This window comes from Bubalus bubalis, chromosome 24 (genome assembly GCF_019923935.1).
Source record: "Bubalus bubalis isolate 160015118507 breed Murrah chromosome 24, NDDB_SH_1, whole genome shotgun sequence".
Lineage (NCBI taxonomy): Eukaryota > Metazoa > Chordata > Mammalia > Artiodactyla > Bovidae > Bubalus > Bubalus bubalis.
In genome coordinates, this window is record NC_059180.1 from 15,845,933 (window position 1) to 15,859,845 (window position 13,913).

Genomic DNA, 13,913 nt, shown 5'->3' on the forward strand with positions numbered 1-13,913 from the left:
CCCTCCTCCTCCTTCCCCCCTCCCGCCCGCCCCGCGCGCCTCCTCCCCGGGTTCCCCCCTCCCCCACGGCCGCCTCCTCCTCCTCCCGCCCCAGGGTGAGCGCGAGCCACCTCCCTCCCTCCCTCCGCCATGGATCCCGGCAACTGGAGCAGCTTCATCTTCCAGGTAACAACCCCCTCCCCCGCCCCACCCCCCCTTCCCACACCCCCTCCCGCCCGCCCTCCCTCCCGTCCCACCCCCCCTCCGCGCGCCCGGTGCGCGCGCAGCTGTCCCCCTCCCTCCCTCGCGCCCTCCCCCGCCCTCCCCGAGGCGCCGGCTGGGCGCGCGCGCGGCGGGGGCCGAGGCTGCTCCCTCGCTCCCCCCACCCCGCCCCGCCAGGCTCCAACCGCCGCCGCCGCCGCCGCCCGGGCCCCCGCCCCCGGCCCCCGGCCCCGCGGGGCCTCCCGCCCCCCCCCCGGGGGCGTCGCCGCCGCCGTCGCCGCCGCGCTCCGCGGCCCGCCAGGCGCCCTCCTTCCCTCCCTCCCGCCGGCCGGGGTGCGCGGGCGGCGGGGCGGCCCGCGGGCCATGCGTTCGGCGCGGCCCAGCCCGGCCGGCCGGGGGCGGCGCCCCGAGCCCGGGCCCCGTGCGGCCCGCGCCCCCGGCCCCCGCTGAGCCCCGGGGGCCCCGCCGTGGCCGAGGCCATGTTCCCCGTGTTCCCTTGCACGCTGCTGGCCCCCCCCTTCCCCGTGCTGGGCCTGGACTCCCGGGGGGTGGGCGGCCTCATGAACTCCTTCCCGCCACCTCAGGGTCACGCCCAGAACCCCCTGCAGGTCGGGGCTGAGCTCCAGTCCCGCTTCTTTGCCTCCCAGGGCTGCGCCCAGAGTCCATTCCAGGTGAGTAGGGGCCGGCCGTGGCGGGCCGGGCCGGGCCGGGAGGGCGCCGACCCGCGGCCGCGGCCCACACGGCGCCTTGTCTTCGCAGGCCGCGCCGGCGCCCCCACCCACGCCCCAGGCCCCGGCGGCCGAACCCCTCCAGGTGGACTTGCTCCCGGTCCTCGCCGCCGCCCAGGAGTCCGCCGCGGCCGCGGCTGCCGCCGCCGCTGCCGCTGCCGCCGCCGCCGTTGCTGCTGCGCCCCCGGCCCCGGCTGCCGCCTCCACTGTGGACACAGCGGCTCTGAAGCAGCCCCCGGCGCCTCCTCCGCCGCCCCCGCCGGTGTCGGCGCCCGCCGCCGAGGCCGCGCCCCCTGTCTCTGCCGCCACCATCGCCGCAGCCGCGGCCACCGCCGTCGTTGCCCCAACCTCGACGGTCGCCGTGGCCCCGGTCGCATCTGCCTTGGAGAAGAAGACAAAGAGCAAGGGGCCCTACATCTGCGCTCTGTGCGCCAAGGAGTTCAAGAACGGCTACAATCTCCGAAGGCACGAGGCCATCCACACCGGAGCCAAAGCCGGCCGGGTCCCCTCGGGTGCTATGAAGATGCCCACCATGGTGCCCCTAAGCCTCTTGAGCGTGCCCCAACTGAGCGGAGCTGGCGGGGGAGGGGGAGAGGCGGGCGCCGGCGGCGGAGCTGCCGCAGTGGCCGCCGGTGGCGTGGTGACCACGACCGCCTCGGGAAAGCGCATCCGGAAGAACCACGCCTGCGAGATGTGCGGCAAGGCCTTCCGCGACGTGTACCACCTGAACCGACACAAGCTGTCGCACTCGGACGAGAAGCCCTACCAGTGCCCGGTGTGCCAGCAGCGCTTCAAGCGCAAGGACCGCATGAGCTACCACGTGCGCTCACATGACGGCGCTGTGCACAAGCCCTACAACTGCTCCCACTGTGGCAAGAGCTTCTCCCGGTGTGCACGGCCTCGGCCGCCCCCTGGGCGGGTGGGGAGGGCGGGAAGGCCGGCGTTGGAGGTGGCCTGGCCTCGGCTGGCGGGGAGGGAGGGAGCTTTCTGAGGATGGGGCCGGGGAGCCACTCCCAGGGAGGAGGGAGGCAAGCCTCTCCCGGTTACCAGGGAGCAGGGGGTGGTCCTTAGCAAAAGGAGGTGGGTCCTTCGGTTGTAGGAGTGCTTCGAGTGGGAGGAGGCCGAGGCCGCCTAGAGCGAGAGGAGGGATTTCCTGCCTGACCGGGACTCTGAATCCCTGGGCTTGGGAGAAAATGCAGGGACCCTTGCAAATGCTTGATGGGCCGAGTTAGGCAGACTCGAGGACCCATCCACACCCCAGGGCCCTAACCCCAAACCCAACGTGTCCCCAGGCCGGATCACCTCAACAGTCACGTCAGACAAGTGCACTCAACAGAACGGCCCTTCAAATGTGAGGTAGGAAGCCCGCCTCCTCCTGTCCTGATTTTCACGATTTTGATCCTCATTGTAGTTGTCTGAGTTCAGCCTCTCAGAGCCCCTTTTTCTCTCTCTTCTTTTTGCTTTTTCACTCCATTTTCTCATCCCTTCTTCAAGGCCTCATCATCTCACTCCCATTTCCTACAGATCAAAGACCCCCGAGGCTCTGATTCCTTTAACCTCTTGCCCCCCTCGCCCCACTCCCCGAAGCTTTAACTCTCCTGACACCCCCCACGCCCCTCCCCCCTCCCCAGAAATGTGAGGCAGCTTTTGCTACGAAGGATCGTCTGCGGGCCCACACAGTACGACACGAGGAGAAGGTGCCATGTCATGTGTGTGGCAAGATGTTGAGCTCGGCTTATATTTCGGACCACATGAAGGTGCACAGCCAGGGCCCTCACCATGTCTGTGAGCTCTGCAACAAAGGTACATGCTGAGAGATGCCGGGAGGGCCAGGGACAGAGGGTGGGGACAAAACCAGAGGCCCTTCCACAGTTGTGGGTTAAAGGTGCTGTAGCCAAGAGCTCGTGGCATCTAGAGCCCTTTAGAAAGCACACGAAGGAACGTTGGGACGACTGAACATCACTAAGTTCTAAGATGTCATTGCTGGAGATGATCTACCAGAAAGAGTCAACTCCTGGATGCGTGTGGGGAGATGGGAGGGGGCACGACTGCTTTGAGGAGGGAGTGGTCAAGAGAGCCAGTTCCCACGGGTTGGCAGGCAAGGTTTCAGCTGTGCAGCCACAAGTTCTTGTCTTCAGCTCCTGGGGCAAGTGGAGTACGTTGGCAGAGATTTACAAAGTACTCGCCCTGTCTCAGTAGCAGAGGGAGCTGCTTTTAAACAAATTCACTCCACTGAGTAACTGGGCTGAGACTGTATGGGGCACTGGAGGGAGGGGACACAGCCGTCTCTGCTGAGGGTCAACTCTTCAAGTGGCTAGGAATCAGTGTCCTGTCACCCCGGGAGAGATCCCCCAGCCACAGAGAATGGACTCTGGGGACACCAAGGCCCAGAAGCCAACACCATTCAACCAGTTCCCACACTCGGGGGGCTGTTCCCCGCCCCCAGCCCCAGCAGAGTAGTTGGCCCCAGGCTACCAAGGATGTGGTGGGAGGAGGACAGGGCCATCTGAGGAGGGCGTCCCCAGCCTAGGAGAACAACCCCGTCTCTGGGGTCTCCACCTGGCTGACCCCCACCCCCCATCCACCCCCCTAATAGGCTTCACCACGGCAGCATACCTGCGCATCCACGCGGTGAAGGACCATGGGCTCCAGGCCCCGCGGGCTGACCGCATCCTGTGCAAGCTGTGCAGCGTGCACTGCAAGACCCCTGCCCAGCTGGCCGGCCACATGCAGACCCATCTGGGGGGGGCCGCCCCCCCTGTCCCGGGAGATGCCCCCCAGCCACAGCCCACCTGCTGAGGGGGACCCCCGCACCCACCAGGCAAGGCGTGGGGCATGGCTGGGGGGGGTGGGATGGGGTGCGTGGGACGAGGGGGCTCACAGGACCCAATAGGGGATCTTAGGAAGGCCAGGGATGCCCAGCTATCCCCAAGTTAGGGAGACTTCTGGGACCAGGGAGGGCCTTTCAGCAGAATGAGGTAAGGATGCAGGCCGAAATCTTAACAGGGAGTGAGCAACGGCTGTGTCCCAGGGGAGGGCATCTGGGGCAAGGGGCAAGGCTCTTGCCATTCAGATCGCGCTGTGATTTCCTGGTGGTTCTCACCTTGCAGGTACAGGTGAGGTCTGTCCAATGGCAGGTGAGGTTTGTCCAATGGCGGCGGCGGCGGCGGCAGCAGCAGCAGCAGCAGCAGCAGCAGTGGCAGCCCCACCCACAGGCGTGGGCTCCCTCTCTGGGGCCGAGGGGGTGCCTGTGAGCTCTCAGCCACTTCCCTCCCAGCCCTGGTGAGCTCCAAGTTGGTGGGGGGGAGAGGGGAGAATGGAGGAAACTCCCTCGGTACCATCTCCTCTTCCCCTCTCTTTTCCCACCAACTCCTCACTACTTCCCCCACCAACCAAGGAGCCTCCAGAAGGAAAGGAGGAAGAAATGTTTTCTTAGGGGAATTTGCTAGGTTTTAACGATTTGTTTCTCCTGCTCCTCTCTCCTCCCTATGAGACCTGACCCCAGACACACCTGTTCCCTTGGTTGTGTTGAAGTCCCCTGGACAGTGGGCAGGGGGGAGCAGAGGACAGGAGTGGCCACTGCCCTCACCCCCTCTCCTCTCTGTGACCCCCTGCCCTGCCCTTCCAGGGATTGTGAGCCTTCTCCCTCGATGGTCCTTCTTGCTCTCCTCCTTCCGGTGCCCCCGCCCCTACTGTCTGCTGCCCCTCCCTGGGGAGTTGGTGCTTTTTTTTTTTTTTTCCAGGGGGAGGGAGGAGAGGAAGGAGGGAAATCAAAGATTCTGTCCCAGAGATGGGGAAAGGTGAGATTTGAGAAGGGGCAGAAAGCAAAGGTTGTACCTTCATCAGGTGGGGTTGTTTGGGGTCAGGCCCTGAACATCATCCTGCTTAAGAATCTGTCAGGGGAAAACAAAGTCAAGGGGAGCAAAAGAAGGAGCCACTAGGGCCAGAGGCAGGACAAGAGATGGAATCCTAGGGGCCAGGGTAAATGGAGGTATCCAGGGACTAGAGGTGCTTCCTGGGGGTGGGGGGAATGCAGCCACAGTGTCTCCCCCTTCCCTCTTCCACCCCAGCTCCAGCCCTGGCCTTTTCTTTTCATCCCTCTCCCCCACGACAGAAGCTGTGGCCCTGGCCATGTCATCGTGTTCCGGTGTCCCCTGCATGTTCCCCACCCTTCACCCCCTCCTTTTGCGCGGACCCCATTACAATAAATTTTAAATAAAAACGTGTCTCAGACTCAATGAATTGCTCTCACCGAGCCCCCTGTTCCCACCCCCAAGGGAATTCTTAGGCCTGCAGTTGGTCAGTTGCAGCCTTGCTCAGCCCTGTGCAGCTCTGGGGCTCCAGCTCCTCCTTCCCCAGAGGCAGCACCAGCCGAGGCAGTCCAGATTCAGGGTGGGGCCGAGGCTCTTAGGCTGCGGGGGAGCAAGTTCGAGGACTCCGGAGTCTCTGGGGAATACTCAATCCACCCAGGCCCAGAATAGCCCCTGGAGGCTTGAAGAGGCCTGGGTCAGAAACCCAAACAGTTGCTGGACATAAATGCTGCTTTTCCCCTTCGGTCCAGACCCACTGCCTGCTGCTCACACCCCAGCCCAATACCTGCACTCTCAAGGCCCTGAGAGGTGATGGATGATATAGCTGTGGAAAGACTGGGCAACTCAGCCCTAGGACTGGGAACAAAGACGTGGAGAATAAAAACTGCACTTCTTCCCACTCGTCCTCTTCATTCTTGGTGTGGTCCACCCTGCTCTTACCCAGCCTCCTGTTCCAGACTGCTCTTGCACCCTCCATCCTGCCCCTTGGAATTCCCTTCCCAGTCACTGCTCTGACCCTTCCAGGGACCCTTTTCTTGAGCCTTCCATTACCCATTTCTGCTGCTGCTGCTTCCTTGGCGGTAGAGGGACTTGCGGTTCTGCAGGCTCCCTTCTGGAAACTCCACCCTGATCATCCTCTGCAGCCTCTCCCAAGTTTGGCCTCATCTCCCTTCCCTTCCTGCTGGCAGGGGTGCCTCCACCTGGTTCTGCCTGCCTCACTGGTCCAGCCTCCTCGGAGGCCCCTCTCCGCTTCCCCTGACCTCCTGCCTCTGCCAGGACCCCCGGTGACCGTTGGCGGGAGGGGCCCGGGGCCTGGGAAGGGGACACCCCCAGGAGGCGCGCGAGGAAGGGCTAGGGAGCCGCGCGAGTGGTCCCCCGGCCGGTTGCCCAGGTAACGCGGGGCCTGGCACGCGTGGCTCCCTCCGGCTGGCCGGGAGGGGCGGGAGCCGTGCAAGGGGCGGGGGCGGTGCACGGCAGCGAAGCGTAGGGGAGGGGACCTGAGAGGAGGGGATGAGCCGAGGGGAGGGGAGACCCGCCGCCTCCCTTCCTCGCTCGCTGACTTGCTCCCTCCCGGGCTGCGGCGGCTGCAACCGCGGCGGTGGCGGCGGCGGCGGCAGCAGCAGCAGCCGGAGCAGTCTGGAGGCCGGCGTCGAGGTGAGACGGGAATGGACTGACTGAAGCTGCGGGTAGGAGTGGACGGACAGACAGCGGACGCCGGGAAGGCTGTACCGGAATGCGGGCGCCTTATGGACTGACGGGTGGTGCTGGGCGCGCCACGCCAATGGGAGGAGACAGCGCCGGTCCCCCCGGGGCGAGGGAATCCCTGGGAGAGGGGCTGGGAAGGGGCTCAGCGGAGATGCCCAGGTTCCCGAGGGAGGGGCGCGGGCGTCTACGCCGCAAAAGCGCAGCACGAAAACCGCACCGGCTGGGCGCCCAGGCAGGAAGGGAGGATGCAGAGAGAGTGGGATGTGAGTTTCGGGGTCCTCTGCCCAGTCTGCCTATCGGAACCTCTGAGTCTGAACAGCTTGTTGATTTTGGGGTGCTGTGGTATCTGCTAGGATGAGTTTGGATCTTGTTGGGTGGACCCAGGAAGAGACCGTGGGGAAACCTTGTTTACAAAAGGGTTCATCTTCCCAGGGCTCTCCAACCAGAAGCCTGAGCAGAGCACTCCTCCCCAGAGATGTCCCACCCCAAAGCAAAGGAAACCCCAACTTTTCTTCCTTTTCCCCAGAGGCCGCCCAAGGCTGGCCCTGAGACAGGAGCATCGCTCTCTTGGGCTGCAGCGCTGAAAGCTACCTCTTCCCTCCTCACACCAAGCCTGTCTCCTCCTCTTGCAGGATTTGCTGCTGTCTTCAGCGCCGTTCCATCCTTCCCTCAGAGGCCCTCTCCCCTCTCCTGTCTCAAGATGGCAGCTAGCAGCTCTGAGGTCTCTGAGATTAAGGGGGTAGAGGAGGGTCCCCAGACCCAGGGAGAAGGGCCTGGCCATTCTGAAGGCCAAACTGGCTCTCCCCGGGTCCCAGCTGGGGTCTCAGATGAGCCAGAGACCCTGCAGCCAGCCCCAGACGTCATGGGGGCCCCTGTGGACTCAGAACCCAAGGTTGGGCTGGCTCCAGAAACCACAGAGACCCCAACGGGGGTCCCTGAAGCAGCTGAGGCCAGAAACCTCAGCTCAAGCCCAGGAGGGGAAGCAAAGGCCAACTCCAGCACTGAAGAAACATGCCAAGAGCTAGCATCCAAACCCGAAGTGAGGAAAGAGGCCACTGCAGACCCGGAATCCAACCTGGAATCCGCAGCCCCGCTTGAGCCAGCCTCAGAGCCTGCCCCCCAGCCAGAACCCCAGCCAGCTTCCCAGTCCACTTCCACACCAGCCCTTCAGCCAGAGCCCCCTACCCAGGAGGAGCCCACCTCTGAGATCCTGAGCGAGAGCATGGGAGAAAAGCAGGAGAATGGGGCAGTGGTTCCACTGCAGGCTGGTGATGGCAATGGGGAAGAGGGTCTAGCCCCCCAGCCTCACTCACCACCCTCCACAAAGACCCCCCCAGCCAATGGGGCCCCACCCCGTGTGCTGCAGCAGCTGGTGGAGGAGGATCGACTAGGAAAGGCTCACAGTGGGCATTCAGGATCTCCCCGAGGAAGCCTGAGCCGCCACCCTAGCTCCCAGCTCGCAGGATCTGGGGTAGAGGGGGGTGAAGGCACCCAGAAACCTCGAGACTACATCATCCTCGCCATCCTGTCCTGCTTCTGCCCCATGTGGCCTGTCAACATCGTGGCCTTCGCTTATGCCGTCATGGTGAGCCCCAGGGGACCCTGCCTGGCCCAGGCCTGCAGTGGTTCCCAGTTTCCTGCCCTGTGCTGGGACACAGCCCCAGGAGTAACCCCGCCTCCCCTCCCCTCTCTGCATGGATCTCACTTCCCAATTACTGGGCCTTTGCTCACCTCTCCCTGGGACTTCACCTTCTGAGCCCTACCCCATCAGGTGGGAGGGAAGTCGAGACATTTCACACAGTCTTACTGACCTGTGCCTTCTCCTGCTGCCTCTCAACCCCCTTCCTCCCTTAACCACTGTCCACCGGCTGGCCTGTCTCCTCTGGATGACTCTTACACCCAATCTCTGCCTGGCTGGCATTTCCTGACCTGGGCTGGTGCCCCCACCCCTCACTCTAACCCCAGTCCCGAAACAGCTTGCAACAGGGGGACGTGGATGGGGCCCAGCGTCTGGGTCGCGTGGCCAAGCTCTTAAGCATCGTGGCACTGGTAGGGGGGATCCTCATCATTATCGCCTCCTGCGTCATCAACTTAGGCGGTGAGTGGGGGTCTGGGACAGGCTGGGAGGAATGGAAGGGTTGGCAAGGGCGGCTTTACTAACCCCTGCCCCTGCTCTCTCCTGTCTGTCCTCCCTACTTCTTTGTCTCTCCTTGTCTCCCCCACCCCCCTGCCCCACCGTCTCTGTCTGTCCCTCCCTCTCCTCTCCCACAGTGTATAAGTGAGGGGCTCTGCCCTGCATTCCAAGACTTTTTCTCCTGTTGGGAGCTGCCTTGGGCCCATCCTCCCCTGGGGGGAGCCCAATCCATGGCCCAGGCCCGCACCCATAGGGACCAAGGGAGCCTGAGCGGCCTTGTTTACAGCTTCTTTCCTGCTCCTGCATCCTGCCAGGCTCCTCTGCCAACCGTAGGCCTCCCTTCTCCCTGCACTGTTAACAACCTCCCTGCACTTCTGCCTGCACCCCCTCCAGCCTCTCGGCTTCCCTATCCTTGCACTTCCTGCACTTTTGGAATCCTCCCTAAACATCTCCCCATCTTTCTGTGCTCTCAGCCTCCCTGCATCTCTCCCCACCTTCCTGCACTACAACCCCCCCAAATTTCCTGCACCTCGATCCTGGTCTCCCTTTCCCAACATTCATTGTCTCAGCTTCCTCCCCCCATCCCTTTCTTCCTCCCCACCTTATTCACCGCCACTTCCCTCCCCACACCCTCCGCCCCCTTCCTCTTCCTGCCTCCTCATCTCCCTCCTGCATCCTCTCCTCCACCCTCCTACAAAAACTCCAGCACTTAGATCAGGCTGGGGGAGGGGAGTGGTGTTAGGAGAGGGCTCTCGCCCGGGCTCCGACTGTTCTCTGTTGGGACCACCCAGGTCCGGACGACCCCCAGGGTGCCTCGGGGTCTCAGAGCTGGCAAGCCAGGCCTCGTTTGGAGACATGCAGGGGTGGCGTGTTCCGAACACACACCTGGGAGAACGGAGGGGCACGGCTGTTGACCCTCCCTGGTCAGCCTGAGTTGACCTGCCCCATCTGGGCTTTTTAACCCAGTCAGCGAACTCGTCGGAGCTGGGGTCATTCACGTACTTTGTAAGAAAAAGAATCCCCCAAACAGGACCAAAGCTCCCAGCTGCAGGGAGCAAGGGAAGGGCGGAGAGGTGTATTATTATTTTCTAAGAGGACGAGAGAGGTTTGTTGCACGCGACAGTCCGCTGGGGAGGCGGGGACCGAGCCAAAACACGGTTCGGAGTTGGCGGGGTTTTTTTTTTTCCCCCTAAAAAAAGTGTAGGGAAAAAAACCTAAAAGTCTAAAAACAAACAAAAAAAAGGATACATCAAACTGATTCTCCCTTTTTGTATGCCGATGCTGCATGGATCTGAGACACCAATAAACGGAGACTGCATGAGACTCATCTCTAGCCTCAGTTATCCTTACATGCGTGCGCCGCTGGGGCCGGAGGTACTTCCTCCTCTTCCGCAGACCCTAGTGCGTGGTTTGCGCATGCGCTGCACCGGTGGCCATCTTTACTGTGGGCCGAAGCCTACCATTCCGGAGCGCCTACCTGCGCATGTGCAAGCCTTCCCTCGCTTTCCTCTTCCAAGTAGCTTAGACTAAAGCGGAGCCTCCCGCGCCATCTCGGTGCGCCTGCGTACTGTGACCCTGCGCAGCCCGGGAGGCGGGTCTTAGCTCCAGGTGCGTACGGTAGCTGAGGTGGCGAAACTTCGAGGTGTGGGGAGAGGGTGCCGGATCCAGGTGTAGAGAGGGGCGGCGTGAAGGCGAAAAGAACGGGTCCGCCCCTTTCCGGCGTGGAAAGTAGTTTCTGTGGGTCCCTGGGAACGTCGGAATACCAGATCTCGATCCGTGGGGGCGGGGTCCTTGGGGGGAACTTGAGCGCCCCCTTCTGGGAACCGGCGGGTCTGTTCGCAGGGACTGCTGTTGGAGCCTGATTGGTTAGACCGACGTTCCCCGAAGCCACGGGAAGCCCTACCCGCGGAGGCGGGGGTGGGGGATCCCTGGCTTAGTACTCCTGCCATCTCCTGTCATCGCAGGGCCCCTTCCCTAGTGGCATATGTCCCTTGTCCGGGGCCATGGAGACATTGCAGCCACCACGGCGGCGCCTCTGTCTGAAGAAGGGGAAGTGACCTCCGGTCTCCAGGCTCTGGCTGTGGAGGATACCGGAGGCCCCTCTGCTTCGGCCGATCAAGCCGAGGAAGAGGGAGGAGGCCGGGAGGAGGCTGAGCATGAGGGGTCCGGGGCCGAGGAGGTGCAGGGAGAAGCCCCCAGCCCTGAGGGGGAGGAGCGTGCCAAGGGAGAATCCGAGGACTGGTGCGTGCCCTGCAGCGATGAAGAGGTGGAGCTGCCTGCAGATGGGCAGTCCTGGATGCCACCCCCCTCTGAAATCCAACGGCTTTATGAACTGCTGGCTGCCCACGGTACCCTGGAGCTTCAGGCTGAGATCCTGCCCCGCCGGCCACCCACGCCTGAGGCCCAGAGTGAAGAGGAGAGATCCGATGAGGAGCCAGAGGCCAAAGAGGAGGAAGAGGAAAAGTGAGGGCACACCCTGGCACCTTGTCCTTGGGGCTCCTCCCCTGATGCCGGGAGGAAATAGGGAGGGAAGGTGGGACCCAAGATCATGGGAAATGAAGGGAGGGAAGAGACAGGGAGAGGAAGAGCCAGGGGGTTGCGGACAAGTGTGGTTGTTTGGGGGTGGGGGGAGAACCACCCTCACCCTTCACTGTCTGTCCCCCTGCCCCAGACCACACATGCCTACAGAATTTGACTTTGATGATGAGCCAATGACACCAAAGGACTCCCTAATTGACCGGAGGCGCACCCCAGGTACAGATGAGAGGGGAGTACTGGGCAGCGGAGGGGGGGCGGGTAGGGGGGGATGCGGGGGCGGGGGTGAAGAGCCTCTGCTCCCACTTACTCATAAAGTGACTCCCTAAAAGAGGCCTTGACTTGGTGCCTTGGTAGCTACACAACTTGTACCTTCAGGAGCGAGATGCACTCAGTGGTGCCGTCCTTCCAGCTTTAGTGGTCCCCTGTTGTGTTGTCACTCAGTCGTGTCCAACTCTTTGTGACCCCATGGACTGTAGCCGACCAGGCTCCTCTGTCCATGGGATTTTCCAGGCAAGAGTACTGGAGTGGGGTGCCATTTCCTTCTCTCTTCCCTTAAAAGATTATCACAGATAATTTCATCATGCTTCTCATTACTTTGATCTCAGTCATCGTAGAAGTCCAAGTCATTGCTATTATTACCTAGATCCGCATACCCACACTGCTGGGTACACGTCCTAATCTTACCCAGTTTCCCATCCTGTGTGCCTTCCTAAAGTTTACCATTCTTGTTTTGTTTTGGGCCGTGCTGCTCGGCACGTGGGATCCTAGTTCCCTGACTGGAGATGGAACCTGTGCCCTTGCAGTGGAAGCACAGTCTTAACCACTGGACCACCAGGGAAGTCCCCTTGCTGTTGTGCTGTGCTTAGTCGCTCAGACTCTTTGCAATTCCATGGACTGCAACCTGCCAGGCTCCTCTGTCCACGGGGATTCTCTAGGCAAGAATACTGGAGTGGGTTGCCATGCTTTTCTTCAGGGGATTGTCTCAACCCAGGGATCGAACCCAGGTCTCCCACATTGCAGAAAGATTCTTTACCATCTGAGCCACCAAGAAAGTCCCCTTGGAGCCATCTTCTAAAAAAATTTTGGCTATGGTGGTCTTTGTTGCTGTGCACAGGCTTTCTCGAGTAGCAGCAAGCAGGTACTGCTTTTTGATACTTGGGTGTCTCATTGCAGTGGCTTCTCTTGTTGCAGAGCATGGGCCCTAGGGCACGCGGGCTTCGGTAGTTGCAGCTCCTGGACTGTAGAGCAAGGGCTCCGTAGTTGTGGCACACGGGCTTAGCTGCTCCAGGGCATGTGGGATCCTCCTGGATCAGGGATCGACCTCATGTCCCCTGCGTTGTCAGGCAGACTCACAACCCTTGGACCATCAGGGAAGTCCTGGAGCCATTCCTGATTTCGGTTTCTTTCACCTCAACATTCAAGCCAGCAGCAAGTCTTGTTAGCTCTGCTTCCACATGTCCATGTTCAGCTCTCCACCTTTAACACGATATCTTCATTCAAGCCACCACCATCTCTGTCACCTGGAGAGTTGTGGTAGCTCTTAACTGGTCTTCCTGCCACCAGTTTCAGCGCTAGAGACAGTTTATGTTTCAAAATGTAAGCTGTGTCACTTCTCTTGTTTTCAGTCCTCCAAATTACGGGGGCTGGTGTGGGTGGACGAGCATGTCAATTGAGAATCCAAGCTCCCCTCTCCCCCCACCCAAGGCTTCCATGTACACTAAGAGATCCAAACCCCTTGTCATGGCCTGTAAGTCATTTCTTTGGCCTCGTCTTTGCTGTCTCTGCTAGCTCTACATTTCTCATTAAACAGACCTCCGTGTTCCTTCCCTGGGGCTTTTGCATTTGCCTGTCCCTTGCCTGGGACACTCCTTCCTGATCTTCACATTTCTGGCCTCTTCTTATAATTTAAAGCTTCAATTCCCACCCCGTCTGAGACCCCAACCCTAAATCTCAGAACCTTCATGACGTCTATGGCAATTATGTCTGAATGAATTGAAAAATTTACATGGTTTACAAATAGTCTTCTACCCTGCATATAGAAAGATAATGTGCTTCTAATTCTAAAACTTTGAGTGTGAGTTGAATGTGCCAAAATGAAACCAAAAAATTAAAATGTGACAATATCCCAAAAAAAAAAAAAAAGTGCCTTCACAACAGACCTGGAAATCTTTTTGTTTAATAAGCTCCCCAAGTGATTAATAAGATCCAGGCAGGTCTGGCACATACCGCCTCACTCCCTTCCGCTTTTCTCATCTTCCCCTTCTTCAGGAAGCTCAGTCCGGAGCCAGAAACGGGAGGCCCGCCTGGACAAGGTCCTTTCAGACATGAAGCGACACAAGAAGCTAGAGGAGCAGATCCTTCGTACCGGCAGGGACCTCTTCAGCCTGGACTCGGAGGACGCCAGCCCCGCCAGCCCCCCACTCCGGTCCTCAGGGAGTCTCTTCCCCCGGCAGCGGAAATACTGAGGGTGCCGAGTCTGCCTGCTGGAGCCTTGGCCCACCTTCCGTCACCCAGGGCCTTGGGCAAGAGGAGAGATGCTCCCAGACTCCCACCACAACACCTTGCCAGAAGGAGGACTGATGTGTGTGTGTGTGTGTGTGTGTGTATGTTTTCTCTTGAACATCTGTTGGGAGACCTGAGCCAAATTTGCTGAATCTAAAATAAAAAAAAAAATTTTAAAGCAAGTTACCTTCTCTTAGAGGAGAGGCTGCAGCTGAAGCCAAAACCCTTGTGGAGAAGCAGGACTGTACTCACCCCGATTGGGCAATTGAAGGCAGATGGGGTAGAAGTGAACTC

The 13,913-nt window shown here is 60.8% G+C and overlaps 3 protein-coding genes across 7 annotated transcripts; all 3 read left to right on the forward strand.

The window, feature by feature from the left end:
- The first annotated feature begins 28 nt into the window (after nucleotides 1-28).
- On the forward strand, nucleotides 29-5,155 carry MAZ (MYC associated zinc finger protein). 5 transcript variants are annotated; one of them, XM_025275313.2, is made up of 7 exons: nucleotides 30-165; nucleotides 786-872; nucleotides 961-1,817; nucleotides 2,222-2,285; nucleotides 2,561-2,732; nucleotides 3,526-3,750; nucleotides 4,040-4,177. In XM_025275313.2, the coding sequence occupies exons 1-6, from the start codon at nucleotides 130-132 to the stop codon at nucleotides 3,726-3,728; spliced, it is 1,419 nt and encodes a 472-aa protein (XP_025131098.1). In that variant the 5' UTR covers nucleotides 30-129; the 3' UTR covers nucleotides 3,729-3,750; nucleotides 4,040-4,177. The 5 variants fall into 5 exon arrangements, with proteins under 5 accessions (XP_025131100.1, XP_025131098.1, XP_025131099.1 ...); XM_025275315.2 differs by lacking the exon at nucleotides 3,526-3,750 and having other exon boundaries at nucleotides 29-165; nucleotides 2,561-2,738; nucleotides 4,067-5,155; XM_025275311.2 differs by lacking the exon at nucleotides 30-165 and having other exon boundaries at nucleotides 597-872.
- Nucleotides 5,156-6,268: 1,113 nt separating this feature from the next.
- PRRT2 (proline rich transmembrane protein 2) lies at nucleotides 6,269-9,906 on the forward strand. The gene is given in 4 exon segments (XM_045164248.1): nucleotides 6,269-6,394; nucleotides 7,078-8,030; nucleotides 8,411-8,564; nucleotides 8,567-9,906. Coding segments are annotated over 3 exon segments (1,200 nt in total). The 5' UTR covers nucleotides 6,269-6,394; nucleotides 7,078-7,145; the 3' UTR covers nucleotides 8,728-9,906.
- A 145-nt stretch (nucleotides 9,907-10,051) lies between these two features.
- On the forward strand, nucleotides 10,052-13,801 carry PAGR1 (PAXIP1 associated glutamate rich protein 1). The gene is made up of 4 exons (XM_006070458.4): nucleotides 10,052-10,187; nucleotides 10,544-11,042; nucleotides 11,251-11,333; nucleotides 13,386-13,801. Exons 2-4 carry the CDS (start codon nucleotides 10,564-10,566, stop codon nucleotides 13,580-13,582), a joined length of 759 nt encoding a protein of 252 aa, XP_006070520.1. The 5' UTR covers nucleotides 10,052-10,187; nucleotides 10,544-10,563; the 3' UTR covers nucleotides 13,583-13,801.
- Nucleotides 13,802-13,913: the final 112 nt, after the last annotated feature.